Source organism: Podarcis gaigeae (genome assembly GCF_964106915.1).
Source record: "Podarcis gaigeae genome assembly, chromosome: 4".
Lineage (NCBI taxonomy): Eukaryota > Metazoa > Chordata > Lepidosauria > Squamata > Lacertidae > Podarcis > Podarcis gaigeae.
The window spans coordinates 14,586,409-14,608,213 of record NC_139677.1 but is presented as its reverse complement, the minus strand read 5'-3'; the positions used below and the strand labels follow the sequence as shown (position 1 = coordinate 14,608,213).

At 44.4% G+C, this 21,805-nt stretch overlaps 1 protein-coding gene across 3 annotated transcripts in view; it reads left to right on the top strand.

Annotated features, from left to right (window-relative positions):
• The window catches only part of CLDN10 (claudin 10), an 89,605-nt gene that overhangs the window by 56,486 nt on the left and 11,314 nt on the right, over positions 1-21,805 (top strand). The window contains exon 1 of one of the 3 annotated variants that reach the window (XM_083735378.1): positions 5,712-6,024. The exons of the other annotated variants lie outside the window; for them this stretch is intronic. Coding sequence (XP_083591504.1) covers positions 5,805-6,024 — 220 coding nt within the window. The 5' untranslated portion in view covers positions 5,712-5,804. Of the gene's footprint in view, positions 1-5,711; positions 6,025-21,805 lie in introns of those variants that run through there. 3 annotated transcript variants of the gene reach the window in all.

Sequence of the window (21,805 nt, the reverse complement as noted above, 5' to 3'; positions counted from 1 at the left end):
TTTTGAACTGTGTGATATACTGACTGACTGGCTCTGTGACATTTTTATGTAAGCCGCCTTGAAGGGGAAAGGCAGGGTATATTAACAACAACAACAACAACAATTTTATTATTATTTATACCCCTGTGTTTTAAAGAACTGGATTTAATGGATAGGGATTTGGTGAAATTATTCCCACAGAAATTACAAGATTTCTAGCTCAGCGATAACACTGTATTTTCCTTTGGTGTTTATTTGGGGGATTATTAAAAACTGAAATCTATCATTGTTGCCACTGTCATATTTAACCTGAAAGTCTAGAGACTTTAAATATTTACAATCTGCCTTTCCATCAAGTGATCTACAAAACAGCTTATAATACAGGAAGGGGGGAAAAATACCAAACCTCTTAATCACTTGGCTGGTGACAATGGACAGAACAACCTTCCTGCTCCCTTCTATAGCCCCCAGGCCAGCCTTCCTCAAGTTGACGCCTTATAGGTAATTTTGTACACCCAACTCCCATCATCCCCAGCCAGCATGGCCAATGGTCAAGGATAATTGGGGTTTGAGTCCAAAACATCTGGAAGTCACAAGGTAGCAAAAACCTGCCACAGGCAGTTGGAGCAAATTTCTTTCTGGAAGGAAGAAGTAATGTTCTGGCAGCTGCTTCTTTTCTGGTTGGTGTCTGGGGCTAAGTTGCTCTCTCAGAAGGAAGAAGAGAAGTATGGGAGATGGTTTTATAAAGTGAAATAATACTGGGTATATTGGACTATTTTTATGAGTAAATATACAATTTTTTCCTGCACTTTCTTAGATGTACCTCCTGCTCTTTGGTTGGGTTGACCTTCCCCCTGTCTCCTACTGGACCATAATCCTCCAGGAATCCTTTGTGGCAAAAAAGGCTTGAGTGTCCTAGAGTGTCCAGTCATGTTTGCTTCCCATGCCCTACCTGCTACATAGAAGTTGACCAGTTCCTGTCTGGTAGATATATGGAACTATAGTTGTCCACTAGATCAGGAGTTCCCAGACTGTGGCTTGAGGACCACCAATGGCCTGTGAACTTCATTCAGGTGGTCTATGGCATGTCTGTAAAATGGCAATTAAAAATCATGCAGCATCTAGCAAATATCATTGAAATTGCTGCCATGGGCAGAAAAATTACTAAGTGGTCTGCCAAGACTCCCAGCTATTTTCAAGCGGTCCACTGGAGGAAAAGCTTGGGGACCTCTGTACGATACAAAATGGGTTATATAAAAGGGAGGCACTCTAACCAGCATGTCTATGGAGAGGGAGCTGTCAAATCTGACTCACAGTTTGGTCCTATACATATTTATTGGTGATTTTTTTTAAAAAAAACAAACAATTGTGCCCAACAAAGCTTAGGTCTCATTCAGATATCCGCTTGTCCTGCTGCTTTCGCCTGGGGAAACCTGATCTTTACCTCTGAATGGTTTCCCCAGGGTAAGCTACAGGAGCAAACAGAAAACCACTCGGCCCCATGGTTTCTGGGCATGGGACCAGCAGGAGTGTGGATGGGCCCTTAATCCACTCTAGGTGTGTTTAGGACTGCAGTCTATGTAATCCTTGCATTGGCACTGGGGCTTGGGACTGATTGGGAAATGGAAATTGAGCTCAAAAGTCAAAGAAAGGCTTTGGAGGGTCCTATCTTGGCACATTCCTGTATTTTGCACACACCATCCAGTTAAACAACACAAAACTCTTGGAAGAATTCCATGTTTTCGATTAATTTTGCTAGACTGAAACAAAATCACAAAACAGCTTTGTTCAGAGAAGGGAGCTTGTGTGGTCCAGTTTGTTGAGCTGGGGTGCACGATGAATTCATGTTGAAAAGACAAGTAACTCGCTCTCCATCACATCTCTCCTTCTGTGAAAACTAAATTTATGCCAGGTTTGGCCAGTCCAGGCCATTTTGTATACTCCATTTCTCCCTAACCCTATAATTTGCAGGATTAAAGAGTATAACGTTCTCTCCTTGTCTCTTTCCGTTTCTTCCGTATACAAAGCATACTAACAGTTTCACGGTAAGGTAATTGATAGACTGCAAGGAATATCTGTAAGCAAAGCAAAGCAAGGATGGCGCTCTGAAAACATTTGCTGCCTGTTTAAATTGCCTGTTAAATCCTTAAATATACTTAAGCAGCTTGAAAACGTATTTTAATATATTCACAGTCAAGCCATCTGTTCTGTGCTTCATGGTATTACTGTATGCATAACATTGTATTTAGATGGAGGGGAAAAATGTAAGTTACTGTAGAAAATGTTTTTGGTCCTGGTCCAGTCCATTTCTTCAGCTAATTGTTTTGACCTATTGCATCTTAAAATGCAAGTTGTATAGGAATAGCCAAATTAGCAACAATAGACACGTGAAGTTTGTATATATTGTTTGTTATGCCCATATGTGTGTGCGTGAGTATCACAAGTTCTCAGTGTATTTAAATGCTTTCCAAAATGCATGATTTGGCTCCTGAGAACCTCAAATGGAAGGAAGTCTGTTGAAGGCCTCCTCTTTCCCACTCCCTGTGTTCTCCCAAAACCCACTAGAATGGGGTGTCATGGAGAACTTGGGGGGGCAGAGGGGAAGGAGGCAAAATTGGGCAAAAACCCTTTGCAAAAGTTTTCCCCCATTCATGGTCCTCACAACCCTACCCTCTGTGTTACTGCTTCTTCTCAGACACATTTTTAAGGTACAGTGGTACCTCGGTTTTCGAACGTCTCCACTGACGAACGTTTCGGTTTTCGAACACCGTAAGCCCAGAAGTCAATGCTTCCATTTTCGAACACGCTTCACAAGTCAAACGGCCTCTGCTGTATTTTTCTCAGTTTTCTCTATTTGCCGACGGCCGTTTGCGCCTCAGTTTTCGAACGTTTTGGAACTCGAACAGACGTCTGGCATGGATTACGTTCGAAAACCGAGGTACCACTTTAATGGTAGGAAAGATTTGCTTAAAGCACCAACAGCTAGCTTGAACCCAAGTACTTAATGTAGTACAGTGGTACCTCGGGTTACATACGCTTCAGGTTACATACGCTTCAGGTTACAGAGTCCACTAACCCAGAAATAGTACCTCGGGTTAAGAACTTTGCTTCAGGATGAGAACAGAAATCGTGCAGCGGCGGCGCAGTGGCAGCAGGAGGCCCCATTAGCTAAAGTGCTGCTTCAGGTTAAGAACAGACCTCCAGAACGAATTAAGTTCTTAACCCGAGGTACCACTGTATCCATATTCACTAGCAGGGGAGGGAGGTTTGAGAGAGGAGGGTAGTTTGAGAGGATGCCAATCTATCCCACGGTCCAAATTCATCACCCATGCGCTTCCCTATGTCCCCTCCACCGTGCCCAGGGACAAAGCTTCACCTGTCTTTAATATCTTGGCAAGAATTCAGGAAAGGTTCTCAGGCCTGCGGACAAACTCAGCCATATGCATAGAGGTTATACAGAGCCCAGATTCACAAGCTGTCTTTTCCTTGGCCGGCTGCACCCACGCACCCACTGAAACCATGTCATTCAAGGGGCAGGGAAGGGTTTGAAGTGGCCCAACAGAAAGCGGGTGTAAATGAAAAAGAAAAACCAATCTGGAACAACAGGCATGACGACCCTAATCTGTTTATACTGGCAGAGGAACAAATAAGGCTGTCATCCGTATTTAATTTATGAAACTAGAAATGGGTGCTTGTGGTTTTATTTTGGGAAGGAAAAAAAAGGGCTGCAGTGATCAAATTGTCCGACAGCCTTCACAAACAAAACATTTTCTGCAGAACCCTTGGTTCCACAGCCCAATGCACAACTCAGTATGGTTGAGAACACCGTTCAAGTAGTTTCACGGTGGAACAAGTTACTCTTTTTAGATGAATTTAGTGTCACATGTTCTCTGGGACGTTTAGGGCCCAATTTCCAGATCTGTGACCAAGAAGTGGAAGCATCTGGAGACGGTTTGGAGTTTCGTTTTTGATGCTTTGTCACTAAAGGAGCAATCCTACAGAGCAGGATCCTCTGGGATGGATCCTGGCTCAGCTCCCTCATCCTTGGCTCATCCAGAGATCTACTGATGCATCTTCCCAGATGCCAACCCTGTAGATCTTAAGCTTAAATACATCCTGGATTCTAAACCCATTCAGCTTTGTCACATGACCTGACAGCCTGGTGTAATTCAAGTCAGCAAAAATGGGCGGTGTTCTTCAAAGCCTATTTCAAAGGTTTGCTTTCCCTCTGCTGGTCTTAGGCCAGCTCAGAATGCTTTCAGGCAGGCTGGTGGTGGGGGTTTTTAGATGGAGGGTAATATTGTTTGCTTCCTTTTAGGGGCTCACCTGGTGCCATCATTACATATCTTTAGGCACCAGGTGAAAATACTCCTTTTTACCCAGGCCTTTGGTCATTAAATAATCTATGGCCTCTTAAATGTGTGTGTATCATGTTTCTATTATTATGCTGCATAATTACGTTCCTAATGTTTTACAACGCCCTAGGATCTTTGGATAAAGGGTGGCCTATAATTTGAATTATTATTATTATTAATGATGATTATAATAATAATAGATCCTGGTGTCAGGGATCAGTCCTGGATTTACAGAATCCATCCCGGTTTCTAATTTGATCCCAGAATGTTCCGCTTTTCTTTAGGACGTCCCTATTTTCATTGGAGAAATGTTGGAGGGTATGGAGTTATCCGACCCCCCAAGCCAAAGAGCTAAGTAACTACACAACCTTTAGAAGACAACTGAAGGCACCCCTGTATAGGGAAGGTGTTTTTTTTTTTTAATGTTTAATGGTTTATTATGCTTTATGGGGCTGGAGCAACCCAGTCAGATGTTGTTGTTGTTTAGTCATTTAGTCGTGTCCGACTCTTTGTGACCCCCATGGACCAGAGCATGCCAGGCACTCCTGTCTTCCATTGCCTCCCACAGTTTGGTCAAACTCATGCTGGTAGCTCCAAGAACACTGTCCAACCATCTCGTCCTCTGTCGTCCCCTTCTCCTTGTGCCCTCCATCTTTCCCAACAGCAGGGTCTTTTCCAGGGAGTCTTCTCTTCTTATGAGGTGGCCAAAGTATTGGAGCCTCGGCTTCAAGATCTGTCCTTCCAGTGAGTACTCAGGGCTGATTTCCTTCAGAATGGATCGGTTTGATGTTCTTGCAGTCCATGGGACTCTCAAGAGTCTCCTCCAGCACCATAATTCAAAAACGTCAATTCTTCAGCGATCAGCCTTCTTTATGGTCCAGCTCTCACTTCCATACAGTGAGGTATAAATAGCAAAATTATTATGATGGAATAAGACGCCCTATTTTCATCAGAGAAAGGCTGGAGGGTCTGGAGTTATCCGATTCTAGATGGGGCTGGAGCAACCCAGTCAGATGGGCGAGGTATAAAGAGTAAAATTATTATTATGGAACAAGACGTCCCTATTTTCATCAGAGAAAAGTTGGAGGGTATGTAATAACCATCATCCTAATAGACAGACGGCCAACCTTACCTGGAATTACAGACTACAGACCTCTCTCCAGCGAGGGCAGAAGGAGGAGGGTCCTCGGAAGGCGGCGCTGAGGCGAGGCGTCGCCCCCCTCCCGCCTCACCCTTCCTCCCGGGGCCCCGTCGCCCTGGCCAGGCCGGCCGCGAGGGCTCGCCGCCCGGGGTGGGGCGTGGAGCGGCCGGCTCCTCCCTCGCCGCCGGGAGGATGCTGCCGCCCGGGTGGGGAGCTCGGCCGGGGCGCTCAGTCGCTCCGTGCGCTCCGTCGAGGCTGCGAGGAAGGGCCGTGCGCTCTCGCCTCCCGCTCCGAGAGCGCAGCGCTCCATCTTCTCCTCCTTCCCCGCCATGGCCAACTCGTCGGCCGAGATCCTGGCTTTCCTGCTGGTCATCTCGGGCTGGGTGCTGGTGTCGTCCACGCTGCCCACGGACTACTGGAAAGTGTCCACCATCGACGGCACTGTCATCACCACGGCCACCTTCTGGGCCAACCTGTGGAAGACGTGCGTGACCGACTCCACCGGCGTCTCCAACTGCAAGGATTTCCCTTCCATGCTGGCGCTGGACGGTGCGCAAGTCCCTCTTCTTCTTCTCTATCCGCCGCCTCCCTTGGAAGCTGATGGGTCTCGTCGGAGATCCGGGATGGTGGGGAGGGCGAGAGGGAGGAGAAGGAGAGGGTTTTTTTTTGGTAGGGACAGCTCCTTGCGCTTCCCGATGGCCACTGTGGAGGCTCTTTGCGCGCCCCTGGACCTTCTCTGCGCCCCTTACTTGGGAGTAAGCCCCGTTGGATCCAGCGAGACTTACTTCCGAGTAAACACGCCTCGAGAAAGGTCCAGCTGCAAAGAAATGTACGAGGAGGCTGGAGACCTGCTTGCCTTCTGATCCATTTTCTAAGATCCGTGGGAATGGGAATATAAATATTTTCACAATTTTTTTAAAATGAATTCTGAAACTATACCATTTCCCTCCCACTGATTTTTATTTCTCTGTGTGTTTTTGTCTCCATCTTAAAATTATATAAAGTTTGTATTTCAGCTGATGATAATAAGAAAAGGGGGTTTGATGTACAGGTGTGAACATATTTCCCCCAAGTACAGATAGAAACATCTCAACAGTTGTGAACCATTTCCCCCATCTCTTTTTTTGCTAATACTTTGTTTTTGAACTTTACTTGCTACCCAGGATAATTGCTGTGTGTTTTATTTTAAGTGCTGAAGGGTTTGCTGATTGCTCTATAGGAGTCCAAACTGTTTGCGGCTGCCAAATGTTTTCACTGCTTTTTGGTCTTGGAGAGCTTTTGACAATATTCAAGCTTCTTCCCTTTAAGTCTTCCCTTGACTCCGAAGGTAGGCACCTTGGGAACTCAGCCATAACAGATTTCAGGGATCCCCCTGGTTCCTACCCTGATGAAGGGGAAGAACAAAAAGAAATCCCCACTTTCCCGAGCAACATCTGGAATGTAGTGCTTTTTTAAAATATTGCTTTCTCAGCTTATGCAATAAAGCGTATAAACTAGTTCCTCAGAAGCTAATATGTGCCGGTACCTCTAAGACAGTCCTGGATATGATCCTTGCCAAGGAGCTTTGTGCTTACCTCTTCCTCTTTACTGAATATGCAGGTAGGCTGGGAGGAATCAGCAAGGGGTTGGATATCAACAGCTGAAACAGACCTCCTTCGCAGGTGCCTTTCTCTTCTTTTGCAACTTCCCCCCTCCCCCCCAAAAAAACAACCCACCCCAATTTGTTGAAGAGTGACTTATTTATACCAGGGCATGTAATAGCTCCCTGTTCATCACCTGCCTCCAGGTGCCAAAGATATGCCCAGCATGCATTTGGGCACCTCATCTTCCCATCCCCATCTGCTCTCTATGTTGGACCACTTTGGGAGGACACCACTTACCCCTATAAGTGCTTTGAATGGTATCCTGCAAGCACTTACTCTTCGGGAACAAGGGCTAGGTAGATTTGACCCCTCATTTCTCAGACCTATCTGGACACTCCGTCAGGGACGGACTTTAGAAATCTTTCATAACGTGGCCCCAGGCGTGAGGTCAAAATTTGGCACCCCCAAATAGATCTCCTTGGTTCTGGGTCTTCTAAATGTTGTACCTGCTCAGCTCGGCACCCTCTGCACCCTAAAACTCCTGCTGCTCTAAAGATGTGCCTGGAGTTGATAGCGGGAAAGAATCGTGCGACCCAGAACTTCCATATTCCTGCTCCTCTTTCTAAACTGTTTTTAAGCTGCTTTGCTATTTGTGCAGTGGACGGAATGAAGTATAATCTGACAAGCCATGTAGCTATTAACTCATCCCTGATAGCACCACATACTTGTCTGTGGCCTGCCGGCCAGTTCTCCTTGGTTTTGCCGCTGCTCCTTGCCACCCAAACCGCTTGCCTGCCTGCCCCGACCAAGGAGCAGGAGGAACAGCAAGTGGGCTGGTGAAATAGCTGCTGGACAGGTGAGGGATGAGAGGTAGCAGTGGCATCATGGAGAAGGTTGGCCAAGGGGAGACATCAGTTGGTCCTTCCCTGACAGCTCAGCCTGTGAGTAGGAGGAGCTTAAGAAGTTGTCATCACTGCAAGGGGGAGGCAGGTCAAATTCCACCCCTGAGAAGTGAAAAGGGCCCTATCCAATGCCCTGTCTGAGGGACCCCCCCAAAAAAAAACTCTGGGTAGGGTGGGTCTAGAGTCCATGGAGTCCATGGAGGGTGTCCTATCTGAGAGATTGACTGACTGACTGACTGATTGATTGATTCTATTTCTATGCCACTTTTTATTAAAATAAATCCCAAAGCGGCTTACAAACAAAAGATAAAAATAACATGATGGAACATCACAAATACAACATAAATCATATAGAATACTTAACAATGCCCTCACCCACCCCCAGTGCTGGTATTAGTTGAAAGGTAAAATATTTAGCTGTTTAAACACTTTGTTGCAATACCAAAAGAAAAACATGCTGCTATGTCCTGATGTAAGGGGTTTTTTTTGGTTGTGTTGTTTTTCCTCTTTCCATTATAAACGCTTCAAGAGTAGCAAACTGGCTGGTATGTTAATTGTCTCAGCGCTAGGATGGCTATTATTATATTGAATGGTTGCTAAGCTTTTGTAGTGGCTTCACGGGGAAATAGTGAAAGGTTACCTAAATAGTGAAGCACAAGTGTTGTTGGAATCAGAAAGCTCTCCTAGAAATCCCTAGATATTAAAATTATTTTATATTCAGGTACCTGTTTTGTTTATCTTGAGGGGGGTCAGGGGTGGCAGTGGTTGGCTGAAAGAGACAAGGGAAAATAATGGATGCTATTGGTTTTAAGGCACAGTCCACCCAAAGCCAGCTCTGTTGCTCATTTGACACCCGTGAGAGAAATTGAAGCAAGGGCTTCAACTCTGCAGTTGAAATCAATGGGACTTGAAAGTGCTTGATTTTGGTTTTGATGATGAAGATGATGATGATGATGATGGGTTTCCCCAGCCACTCTGGGCAGTTCCCAAAAGAACATTAAAAACACAATAAAACATGAAACATTTAAAACTTCCCTAAACAGGGCTGCTTTCAGATGTCTTCTAAAAGTCAGGTGGTTGTTTATTTCCTTGACATCTGATGGGAGGGCGTTACACAGGGCGGGCGCCACTACTGAGAAGGCCCTCTGCCTGGTTTCTTGTAACCTCACTTCTCTCAGGGAGGGAACCACCAGAAGGCCCTCAGAGCTGGACCTCAGGCTGAACGATGGGTGGAGGCGCTCCTTCAGGTATATTGGGCTGAGGCCATTTAGGGCTTTAAGGGTCAGCTCCAACACTTTGAATTGTGCTCAGAAACGTACTGGGAGCCAATGTAGGTCTTTCAGGACCAGTGTTATATGGTCTCGGCAGCCACTCCCAGTCACCAGTCTAGTTGTCACATTCTGGCTTAGTTATAGTTTCTAGGTCACCTTCAAGGGTAGCCCCACGTAATGTGCATTGCAATAGTCCAAGCTGGAGATAACTAGAGCATGCACCACTCTGGCGAGACAGTCTGTGGGCAGGTAGGGTCTCAGCCTGCATACCAGATGGAGCTAGTAGACAGCTGCCCTGGACACAGAATTGACCTGTGCCTCCATGGACAGCTGTGATACCAAAATGACTCCCAGGTTGCACACCTGGTCTTTCAAGGGCACAGTTACCCCATGCAAGTGCAGGGACTCCTCCACACCCACCTGCCCCCTGTCTCCTAAAAACAGTACTTCTGTCTTGTCAGGATTCAACCTCAATCTGATTGTCCCCCTTGGTTTTTTCCCCACCTTACCTTTAGCAAAAGACTCCTGAGATGTCTAATGTTTTATTCTTTTTTTTTTTTAAATGCCTATAAAAGCATGGCACATGCATACTTACACTTCCATCCTAAAGTTGAAATACTAAACTTTTTAAGCTCAGTTCTGATTGAATTGGCCCAGAGTTGAAGCCATCTCTTCCCTACAGTTCCTGTGCTGAGATAAGCATGAAATCTTCCTGGATTCTTAGCTGGTTTCTGTAATCAGGGCTAGTATCTGTAGGGTACACCAGTGTGATGACTTAGCCTTGCATATGAAGAACATGCAAGAATAAGGGAGGATCTATAAGGCACTGGGGGACGCGGGTGGCGCTGTGGGTTAAACCACAGAACCTAGGACTTGCCGATCAGAAGGGTGGCGGTTCGAATCCCCACGACGGGGTGAGCTCCCGTCGCTCGGTCCCTTCTCCTGCCAACCTAGCAGTTCGAAAGCACGTCAAAGTGCAAGTAGATAAATAGGTACCACTCTGGTGGGAAGGCAAACGGCGTTTCCGTGCGCTGCTCTGGTTCACCAGAAACGGCTTCGTCATGCTGGCCACATGACCCGGAAGCTGTACGCCGGCTCCCTCGGCCAATAAACCGAGATGAGCGCCGCAACCCCAGAATCGGTCACGACTGGACCTAATGGTCAGGGGTCCCTTTATCCTTTACCTTATAAAGCACTGGATGACAGCCCCGTATTGCACATTCTGGCTGGGAGCATCTTCCAGCCCTGCAACCTAAGATTCTTTGATTGGACATGCCGGAGACTGAACTTGTGATTTTTCAGCAGACAAAGCTGGTGCTCTACAACTGAACTATGGTCCTTCCATATAAATAACATTAATAACATAGGAAACTGCATTTTGCTGAGTCAGACCACTGTTCTATCTAACTCAATAGTGTCCATGGTTACTGGCAAGTAGTTCTTTAGCCTTTCTGATAGGGTTCTCTCCAAACCCTACCTGGAGAGTAAACATGGGACTTTCTGTATGCAAACATTAAAGGCAGTCCTTTCCCTCATAATCAGAGAGCTGATTTGCCTGCTCAGTGATCTTGTTCTCCTGACAGAGTACCATTTCGGAATGGAATTCACTGTTGTGAGACATGGTGATGATCATTACATGAGATGACTTTAAACAGCTATCACAAGTATTTGGGGAAGGCAGATATATCAATGGCGATTGACCATGATACCTAAACAGAGCCTTTAGAGCAGGGGTCAGCAACCTTTTTCAGCTGTGGGCATGTCTCAGACCATGTGGTGGGCTGGACTATATTTGGGGGGGGGGGAATGAACAAATTCCTATGCCCCACAAATAACCCAGAGATGCATTTTAAATAAAAGGACACTTTCTATTCATGTAAAAACACAAGGCAGGCCTCTGTGTTTTAAGAGTGTTCCCCATGCTTCATCCATTTTTGATCCACTGGTGTATTTGATCCACTGGTCTTTGATTTAAGGCCTCGATTTTCTTCTTTAAAAAGTCCACTGCATTAATAGAGCCAAAATAATCTAGTGGTTAGAGTGCTAGAGGAGAGGTGGGGTCCATATCATGCTATCTTTGCCACTGCCAAGGGGAATAAATATGTTATCACATCCTGTTATTTATTGCATGGATGAGCAAATGTGATGAGCAATATCTTCTCCAATGTGCTTTTGGGGATCTTCCTGTTTCTTCTATCTCCTGATTTTGGATCTCGTATAGATGCTTGTCATTATGTTATTAGGGCATGTCATTTTCTATCACCTCCTCCCTGACCCTTAACTCTCTCTCTCCTCCTGCCCTCCAAATTACAGATGTCAGAGATTTAACCTGGGACCTGCTGCTTGCAAACAATGTGGTCATCCATATAATAATCTTATTCCAGAGTCACTTGTATAGCTCTCATAGACAGAAACATCTAGTGCATCATTGTTATCCTTCTTTTTCCATAGAGTGGCTGTTCTAGTCACAACACATAAAGTTATATTGCTTCTGAGGCAAACAAAGACCTCAATCTTCCGGGTGTCGGCATGTTTTAAAGCTTCTGTTATTGCACGGGACATGCATTAAGGCTAAGAAGTCGTGCTACATTGCAGGTTTTTATACCGATTGACCCAGAGGTCCCTTCCGTCAACTCCTTTTCTCAGCTTGAAAGGCAAAATATTGATGTCTTCACCTTGTCCTCCGGGTAAATGGATGCACTCAGAGGGAAGCCATACCTGTGAAACAGAAGCTTTCCTTAAACTTGAGCCCTAAGGGTGAGGAAGGAGGGCCTGAAAGAAGCTCAGTTTCTTTCATCTTAGGGTTTAGGCTGATCAGATGTGAAGAGAATGAGAGATCCTCTTCTTTGAAGAGTTCTGCAAAGAATAATTTTGACAGGTGCAGGTTGTTGTTTTTCCCCTCCAGTCTTGCATGGAAACGTGGGGTTTATCATTTGAGTTTTGGTAATAAATGTTCGTGAGCGCAGGTGTAGCAGAGGAGAGGGTTGCGATTCCCCCCCACCCCCGACTTCTGCTCCTGTGCAGAACAATTCAAGCTGTAAGAAGCTGGTGTAAGTTGCGCCAGGGTAGATTATGCCAGTGTAACGTGCCTATTTCCATTCCAAACTCCAGGAACAGGGCTGCTACCAGCTGAGCCAGCCCAAACCTGACAAAGAAAATAAAACAATAAAAAAGAGTTTGACTTACCCTTTTGCCAGTGTAACTTCCACTGGTTTGCTATGTCACAGGACCAAGTTGAGTTTGGAATCAGGGCAAGTCTCTCATTGCCCCCAGTAGTGGGGTAGGAGAGCTGAAAATAAAGCCAATACACTTCACATTTGGCAACCAGTGTGCCCCTTGGGTTTCAGATAGTACATGGGTAAAGGTAAAGGGACCCCTGACCATTAGGTCTAGCCGTGGCCGACTCTGGGGTTGCGGTGCTCATCTTGCTTTATTGGCTGAGGAAGCTGGCGTACAGCATGACTAAGCCACTTCTGGTGAACCAGAGTAGCGCACGTTTATATTCCATAAGTTTTTGTATCCATTCTTCCTTTGCTGGAACTTCTGCTTCTTTACATTTTGGGGCAAGTAACATTCTTGCCGCTGTAGTCGCACACAGTGCTTTTTTTCTGGGGGGACGCAGGGATACGCATACCCCTAAACATTTTGTGAATCTAAGTTTGGCCTCATGGAGGGGTAGTATTTCAATATGAGTAGGAAAATGAGAGTACCCCTAAACATTTTTTTTAGAAAAAACACACTGGTCACATACATGAATAAGGTTCTATACATTTTAGGTATTTCTGTCCCTATAAATCCCAAAAGAAAAGCTTCTATGGTTTTTATTTTTACAAACGTTATTTTAAACATCCTTTTCATTTCATTATATATCATTTCCCAGTAATGAACAGCTTGTGTTTTAGGCAGGCATTGACTGCATTACAAAGTTCCCCATTAGGAACGTCAGGATGATCCCAGCGTGCTTCTTGTAAATGCTGATCAGCGGTGTGTTATTGTCTTGTACATTTCCATTTATTTTCAAGAATGATATCTAGGTGCAGAATAATAAAAAGTCTTTAGCAGTGCAGATATTGGTCACATCTGTTATTGCAAAGATTGATGAATGCGATGCATGCGTCAGCTGTGTCGTTTAAAATACATGTGTTTGCTGATCTTTTCGACAGCTGTGAAAAGTCAACAGGCTGTCCTGATCAATAAAAACAGGATAAAAAAAAACCCATAATGGTAACTGCGACAGAGTGAAGCACAGAGGTCAGCTATCTGGTAGTTGCAGGAAGCCCATTGGAATTAACTGTGCTATTAAGTTCCCTAAGAGACACTACAGTGCCATTGATCACTGCACTTCCTGTTTCCGCCTATCAGCTGATCGGCACTGACAGCAAGCCTACCTTGAAAAAGATCACTTCAAGGCCTTTGGTTGATCCTTGGCAGCCATATTTCCTCCTTCTTCGCACCTGACATCATAAAGGGCACCATGTGTGGGGCTGAGGAAGCTAGTCTTGCAGCCGCCTCCATCTCAGATGTGTTCATTAATTCCCTGTCAATTAAAAGAGTAGTGAATCCATATTGGTCTTTAACCTACCGAGTTGGTTTGAATAATGCACTTTAAAAAAAAGAAAAGGAAATAGGTTTCTCTCCTTAACTGTTGTGGGCTGATGCAATGAAACCACCATTTTGCTCCTGTGTTTTGTAAAAACACGTGCCTCTGAGTATTTTGTTGATATGCAATGGCTTTGTCTCCTTTCTCAAAATCAGTAACAGTATTGATGCTTGTATACTGGAAAGACAAGAGTTGTTTTATCCAATGTGATGCTCAATGATCATCCTCAGAGTAGCTGTTCCTTAAATTTCTTTTCCTATGGACCATTTTGAAATTCCTGATGGTCTTTGGAGATGACTTAGTAATCCGCCCCCCCCGCCCCCCGTTGTAGCAATTGTGATGTGATGTGCTAGAAACTGTATGATTTTCAATTGTGCTTTTATTACTTCTTTTCCTTCTTCTATATTGTGTTTGATGGCATCGCAACAAATATGCAATTAAAAATCAGTATTGAATGTGGATATACTGGGGTCCTCAGACCATGTTGACCCGCTTTAGAGAAAGAGCAAGGTGACAACAAAAGCTACGCAGCTCCCTTTCTAATCTGTTTGCCCTTTTGAACTGTTTGCCCTGTTTGAGTGCTATTTTGGTTTTGGTGGCTGTCATAGCTCAGAATTGGCTATTATTTTGGGTGGCTGTTAAGGAATGCTTTTTTGCCCTTTGGCTCTTAAACAAAAAAGGTCTCAAGGTTGGCAGCCGGCAGCCATGAACTCAGTTCTGCTTTAGACATCTTTCTAGAAAGCATATGTCCATTTCTTATCCTTTCACCTAGGGGCATAGGAAGAAAACATCTTTTAAAAGTTCTGCAACTCTTTATTTTCAGAGAGTGACTTTCTGCTGCATGTGATAAGCAATTGCAACCATGTGGTACTCAAATAGCAAATGAGTGAATAGCGTTCTAAAAATACAGTGGTACCTTGGGTTACATACGCTTCAGGTTACAGATGCTTCAGGTTACAGACTCCGTTAACCCAGAAATAGTGCTTCAGGTTAAGAACTTTGCTTCAGGATGAGAACAGAAATTGTGCTCCGACGGCACGGTGGCAGCAGGAGGCCCTATTAGCCAAAGTGGTGCTTCAGATTAAGAACAGTTTCAGGTTAAGTACGGACCTCCGGAACGAATTAAGTACTTAACCCGAGATACCAGTGCAACTATTTCACAAATTTTTAAGTGGCTCATCAAAGTTGATTCTTGGCTCCTAGTCCTAGCTTCATTTGCATTTTTTTCCTTTTGCAAATATGTATGTGGTCTGTTTTGTACAACTGTGGGTGGTTTTCTGACAATATTCCAGCTTTCGGCTCTTTCTTGCTGCTTATTTTATATTGTGGTTCTTTCTTTCTTTTTTAGATGCCATTATTGCACACCGCTTTTTGTGCATTTGTGGTGGCAAAGCATGGAAATAGCCTCTTTATTTCCCAATTCTGTGTTCAGCATTTGGAATCAAGATTGCTTCAGAAAGTTAGGAAAAGTGACAGAGTGAGGATATTAAGTCGGCTTGACAGGTCCTGCCTGGCAAACTCTTGACATGCCCTGGTTTTCGGGTGTAAAAATGGCATCGGGGGGTAATTTTGCCAAATCAACAAAATGTCAACCCAGGTGTAGGGCAAAAGCTTAAAATCGCCCAAAAAAGCTCAACAACTTTCCTGTGGGTGTCAGGAATTTTACTTTTTGAAATATGGCAACCCTAATATTAAGTAATGTGCAATGGTTGGTTCTGATGTAACACTTAACTATGGTTTAGGGTTACACAAATTTCCCTTGGACCGGTAATCTCTCCTCTCACCTGCTACATTTGCTGAAATTCCCTCTTTTACACAAGTATTGATGGTGCAAGAGTCCTGGTGTGCTTTCTATCTAGCCTCCCCACTGCTGTGACAAGAAGCAGTGACTTCCATTTTCAGTTTATTCTGCTTTGTCATTATATCTGAACTGGGACAAGCTGTGGTTAGCTCCAACTGTGGTTTGTTTGAACAAGTGAACTTAAAAACCATGGTTTATGATCCGGGCTTGTTTGAATAAACCGTTGCTAAAGCTTACTGTAGTTCCTGCTTCAGACAAAATAACAAGCTACAATTAGTTTTAAAAGGAACCAGAAACTTCCAGTCTAATTGCCCACAGCCATGCCAGGGGGTTTAGGGGAGGTTGGGAAGCAGACAAGCTATGGCTTAGCATCATGCCCACATGAAGTGACTGTTGTGTCATTTTTCTTCAAATGCTAGGAGCCCATTGTTAACTCTCCAATTGTTTGACTTCACCTCTGAAGGCACAGTCTTCCATTGTCTCCCGAGATAAACGGATGACAACGAAGAACCAATTGATAATGTTCTGTGTGGCTTATGCTTCCTTCCTCAATGAAAGCAATGTTTAGATGCTCACGACTTTCCCAATCCCTGCAGGGCTCTTGAGCAACGAAGCATAAGCCATTGCAGTGGCTAGACTTTTGTGGGGTTTTTTAAAAGATATTTATTAAGATTTCGAGAAAAAAAAGGTTACAAAAGTAATAAAAAGAGAGAAAAAAGAAAACAAAAAAACAAAAAATACAAAATACAGAAAAAAATGAAGACAATTAAAAATAAATCCCTCTTTCTATGTCTTACTTTTCATTTACCTGTTTCCTGACCTCCTCACACCTCCCTTTTTTGTATTCCAATTCTAATGGTTAATTCAGCAAATCCTTTCCCTCTTTGTTTTTATCTTATTTCTTTATCTTAACATATTATAGCCTTATTTTTTCATCTATTATCAATCCATTTTTACATATTCCTTTTTAACATTATTGCTAAAACCGCTTCTTTTCATTCCGACATCATTTTAACACTCATTAATTTTACAATGTTTCTGTAGATAGTCTTTAAATTTCTTCCAATCTTCTTCCACCAACTCTTCTCCCTGGTCTCGGATTCTGCCAGTCATTCCCGCCAATTCCATATAGTCCATCACTTTCACCTGCCACTCTTCCATAGTGGGTAGATCTTGTGTCTTCCAATACTTTGCGATGAGTATTCTTGCTGCTGTTGTGGCGTACATAAAAAAAGTTCTATCCTTCTTTAACACCAATTGGCCGACCATGCCCAGGAGAAAGGCCTCTGGTTCAAGAAGGTATATTTAAATACCTTTTTCATCTCATTATATATCATCTCCCAGAAAGCCTTAATCCTTGGGCATGTCCACCAAAGGTGAAAGAATGTACCTTCGTTATCTTTACATTTCCAACATTTATTATCAGGCAAATGGTAAATTTTTGCAAGCTTGACTGGTGTCATGTACAACCTGTTGCAGTGGCTAGACTTTTGGTGGGGTGAGACCACCCCTAGCATATAACACAGATGCTTAAAAGCTCTCAGTATACCCAAAGGAGCGTCACCCCCCCCCCATCGTTCAGCCTGGACACTGAGGTCCAGCTCCGAGGGTCTTCTGGTGGTTCCCTCACTGCGAGAAGTGAGGTTACACAGAACCAGGCAGAGGGCCTTCTCAGTAGTGGCACCCGCCCTGTGGAACACTCTCCCATCAGATGTCAAAGAAATAAACAACTATCTGACTATTGGAAGGCATCTGGAGGCAGCCCTGTATAGGGAAGTTTTTAATGGTTGATGTTTTATTGTGTTTTTAATATTCTGTTGGGAGCCGCCCAGAGTGGCTGGGGAAACTCAGCCAGAGAGGCGAGGTATAAATAATAAATTATTAGTATTAAATTATTATTATCTCACTAGCTGTTGATATGTTACCAGGCTAAGTTCGGGAATTATCTCTTAATTTGCCAGTCCCTGAACAGCTTGGGTCCAGAATGCCTTGAGTCCTTCCTGATCCTTTATAGCCCTGCCTAATCACTGGGATCTTCAGTGAGTTCCCCATTGCCTTGGCCCAGTATACCTGAAGGAGCGTCTCTACGCTGAGGTCCAGTGCTGAGGGCCTTCTGGCAGTTCCCTCACTGCGACAAGCAAAGCTACAGGGAACCAGGCAGAGGGCCTTCTTGGTGGTGGTGCCCACCCTGTGGAACGCCCTCCCATCAGATGTCAAAGAGATAAACAACTTTCTGACATTTAGAAGACATCTGAAGGCAGCGCTGTTCAGGGAAGTTTTTAATGTGTGACATTTTAATGTATTTTTAATCTTTGTTGGAAGCCGCCCAGAGTGGCTGGGGAAACCCAGCCAGATGGGCAGGGTACAAATAATAAATTATTATTATTATTATTGCTCCTATGCCCAGCTCTGTGGACTCCACCACACTGTCTGGGATGGGACAGCCCCCCTGTCCCAATTGAACTTCAGATGTTTTACAAAGACCTTTCTATTTCAGCAGGCATCTTAAGGAAGTTTCTGTGATTTATCTAAATCTTATTTTTTTAGTTTTTATTTATAATTTTGTTAGTTTTTATTTATACATTTTGTTAGTTTTGCAATCAATTTGACATCCTTCCCTCTCTTTCTGCGGTTCCTTAAATTTATTTATGTTTTAATATCTTCTGCATAGCCACTTTCACTTTCTCATTTAATTACCTACTGTAAATATATTGAAACTACCTTGAAGGGTACCTCTGCCACGATGTTCCTATATGCTTCCTACTTTCCACTTTCCTTTTGACATGCCCGGAAACTAATCCCTTTAGGAACAATTGCATTTGCCTGATCCTGCCTTGGGGAGTTGGGACTGGATGACCATTTCCCTCATTATTATCCTGCCACTCTGTGAATTTGTGTTGGTTCAATGAGCTGATCACACATTTGCTTTCTCTACCCCCTGCTACCCGTCTCCCTAACAAAACATGTGCTGGCCTTTGACCAGCAAATGGCAGCCATGTTGTTTTTAGCAGACGCTAATTATTTGGGCTGGGGTGAATGTTTACTGCTTTGCCTAGGAGATTTAGCCATAAATTAGGCGGGAAAGGACCTCTGGGTAAATACCTTCATGCTTCACCACCCTTAATGTGTTAATTAGCTACTAACGGTGCCAATAAATTGGACCTGTCGGGAAATAATGGCTTCCTTGGCTAGTTTGAATCTACAGGTGTAGCTGAAGAATGTAACCCACAAAGTAGCTACAGAAGAAGAGAACTGGGCAAGGGCACAAAGGGAAGAGCTTATGAATAAAAACCCACTTTTAGTAACATTAAAGCAAGTCTGCACACCCATGTGAGGTTTTCACCAAGCTGAATCTGAATCCAGGTCAGGAGGAACAATTCTTGGTCCTCCAGGTTTAATGCCCTTCTTTCTTTTTTTGCAGTTTCATATAGGCAGCAAAAATAGGGAGAGTGAGATTTGTCGCAGGGTATGCGGCTGCCAAGCTGCACTGCGTGCCTGCATTGGAATTTGAAATCATGCCTATGTATTTATGGTTGATGGAAGGTCAGAGGTCTGCTTAAAGGCAATTTCAAGCTCGGATTGGGCTGTTGGTCAGCAACCCTTAATGATTTCACATAGCGTTACGTTTAAAGCGCGACGGAGGATTTGCTCAAATGTCCATTTTCCACAAGGGTAATATAATTGGGAATCTGTGGTCCGTCTCCTTTAATTCTCTCTACATTTTTGTGTGTTAAATTGAGCCTGCGCCTGTGCCTTTGGCTGAATCCAGGGTACAAATATTAAACAGGTGAAGCTTTTCCTGTTCTAGAAACTTTGGGGAAAGGTTCCCTAGCAAACTTTTTGGGTGTCTGGCCAAAAATCCCTACATTTAAAGGAAATCACAATTCATTCTCGTTTCACGTGCTTCCTGCTCCAAAACCAAACCATCTTTCTCTCCTCTACAGAGATTATCTTATGACCAGTTAAGAAAGTCTTCCTTTTCCTTATGGCAAAAGTCTTTATGACCACTCACCCATTCCGCACTAAGAAGGCATATTTTGAAAGCCCTTGTCATAGGCAATGTCACAGTTGCTTATAAATTTAGCAAAAGTTTACCCTGGACCTTGTCCAATAGAAGCAATTCCCTCTACCCCAATTCTCCCTACCATCAGGGTTAAAGTTCCTTGTTGAAAAATACAAGGCAAATGGCTGATTGAACGCCATAACAGTGGATGATCCCTTTGGTATGACAAGGTTTCTCTGCGTCATTTCTGTGGATGTCGGAAATTATGACGTCTGCTGAAGACAGGCAGAGCTAGCAATCAGAGGAAAAGAGGAAGAAAGTGCCTCAAGAGACTCTTGGCTATTTAAGAGTATTTACGCAAAATTATGTTCTTGCGCTGCTTTAAATTTTATGGCAACAGTGGAGAGAAAATAGTTTTATCCAGCCATGCAACATGCTACTAAACAAATGTGGGAATTGTTGAAACTAGTAGTTGCCACAGCCCTACTACTTCTGGCGTGAGGTACTTGGTGTGAGCAGCAGCACATCGTCGGGCTGCTGCCAGCAACGTCCGGTCAGTTGCCCAGGAATGTACAAAGACAAGGAAATGTTTCTTACTATCTGCTTTTTATTCAATATTTAGAGAGAGAGGCTATAGTACCCAGCCTCTTGGATAATGGCGTTTCCCCAAGTGAATCTGCACCCTCCCACCTCTCCCACTTAATCATTTGTCAATCTCATTGTCTCTCCTACGGGTGCTGATAAGTGCCCTCTGTCTTTGAGCTCTTTGCTCTTCTACTTTCAAGGCTCGCCCGGCTTTGGGAGAGGGGGGTCTGGAATGCTTTCTGAAGGCACTGTGTCAATCAGCTGCCTCTGAAGTGTGACCTCCCTCAACCCCCTGTTGTAATTCTAAACTGTCTTCCTCTTCTTCCTCCCTGGAAGGGTCAAGCTGGGGAGGTGGTCTCCACCATTCCTTTTCTCCCCAGTCCCTGACAATCATACTGCTTGAGACTGGAGAAAATCAGTTGCCAGGACTGGAAGTCCCTGCCTCCTCAGGGCTTTCCCCAAGCAATCAGAGACTGTACCTGTGTGTAGCCAACCTGTCCTCTCCTCCCTTTTCATGCCTCTTCTGGTTCTGGGAGACCAGGCAGGAGGGGAGCTTGTTGCAGTAGGAGGGAATCATAGAATCACAGAATTGTAGCGTTGGAAGGGACCCTGAGGATTGTCTAGTCCAGCCAACCCCCTGTAATGCAACAGGAATACGCAGCTGTCCCATACAGGGATTGTACCTGCAACCCTGGCATTATCAGCACCTTGCTCTAAGCAACTGAGCTATCCAGAGATACTTGTGACTTTTCACCAGCCTGACTCATCTCTGCCTCTTAGGCTCCCTCACTCAACTCTCTTGCCTCTGATTCTTGACTGTTCTTTGGCACAGACACTCCCAGCCCTCTAAGCCCTGTTACCTTTTCAGCTTCCGACACCTCCTCTACCCAGTCTTCTTCCTCTTTTTCTTCTGACCACTCCTCGTTGTCCCACCTCCACTGCCCGGGCTCTGAGCCTTTTTCCCTCGGTGGTTTCCACACTGGTTCCTCCCGCCATTCCTCTGTGTCCAACCAGTCTATGGCTAATGGATTATTTCTTTAGAAAGATGTGCAGACTACTTATTCACATTGATCTCAAAGCAGCGTGCATTGTAAGGAGCCCAATTAATGCAAGCAGAATTATAATTTTGCGTAGTAAGCTGGACAATGATCTGTTGCAGACTCAATGTCCCTGCTCTCCTGACAATAGTTAGGAGACTGGGAACATGTTGAGGGGTCAAATGCTTACTCCCTCCTGCCCTGTCTGTGCCAAGTCCTCCTGTGCGGTTTGCTTCTAGGGCTGCCATATTTGGAAGAGCAAAAAAGAGGACACATTGGCCCATTTCTACTTTTAAATACTCCTACTATACGTGGGCTATAGAAGCTGTGATATATTGCTAGTAGTGAGGGGTGGGAGGACGGCACGTGGGGCTTTTAAAATTGTTTTTATTTTAAAAATGTCTTGGGTTACTGTAAACAAAAAACAAAAAAAACCCCAGGCATTTTGCCAAATTTTAAAAATCTGCCCAGACAGAAATTTTAATCCTGAAAAAAGAGGACATGTCCTGGAAAAAGAAGACATATGGCAACCCTATCAAGGTGCTGAC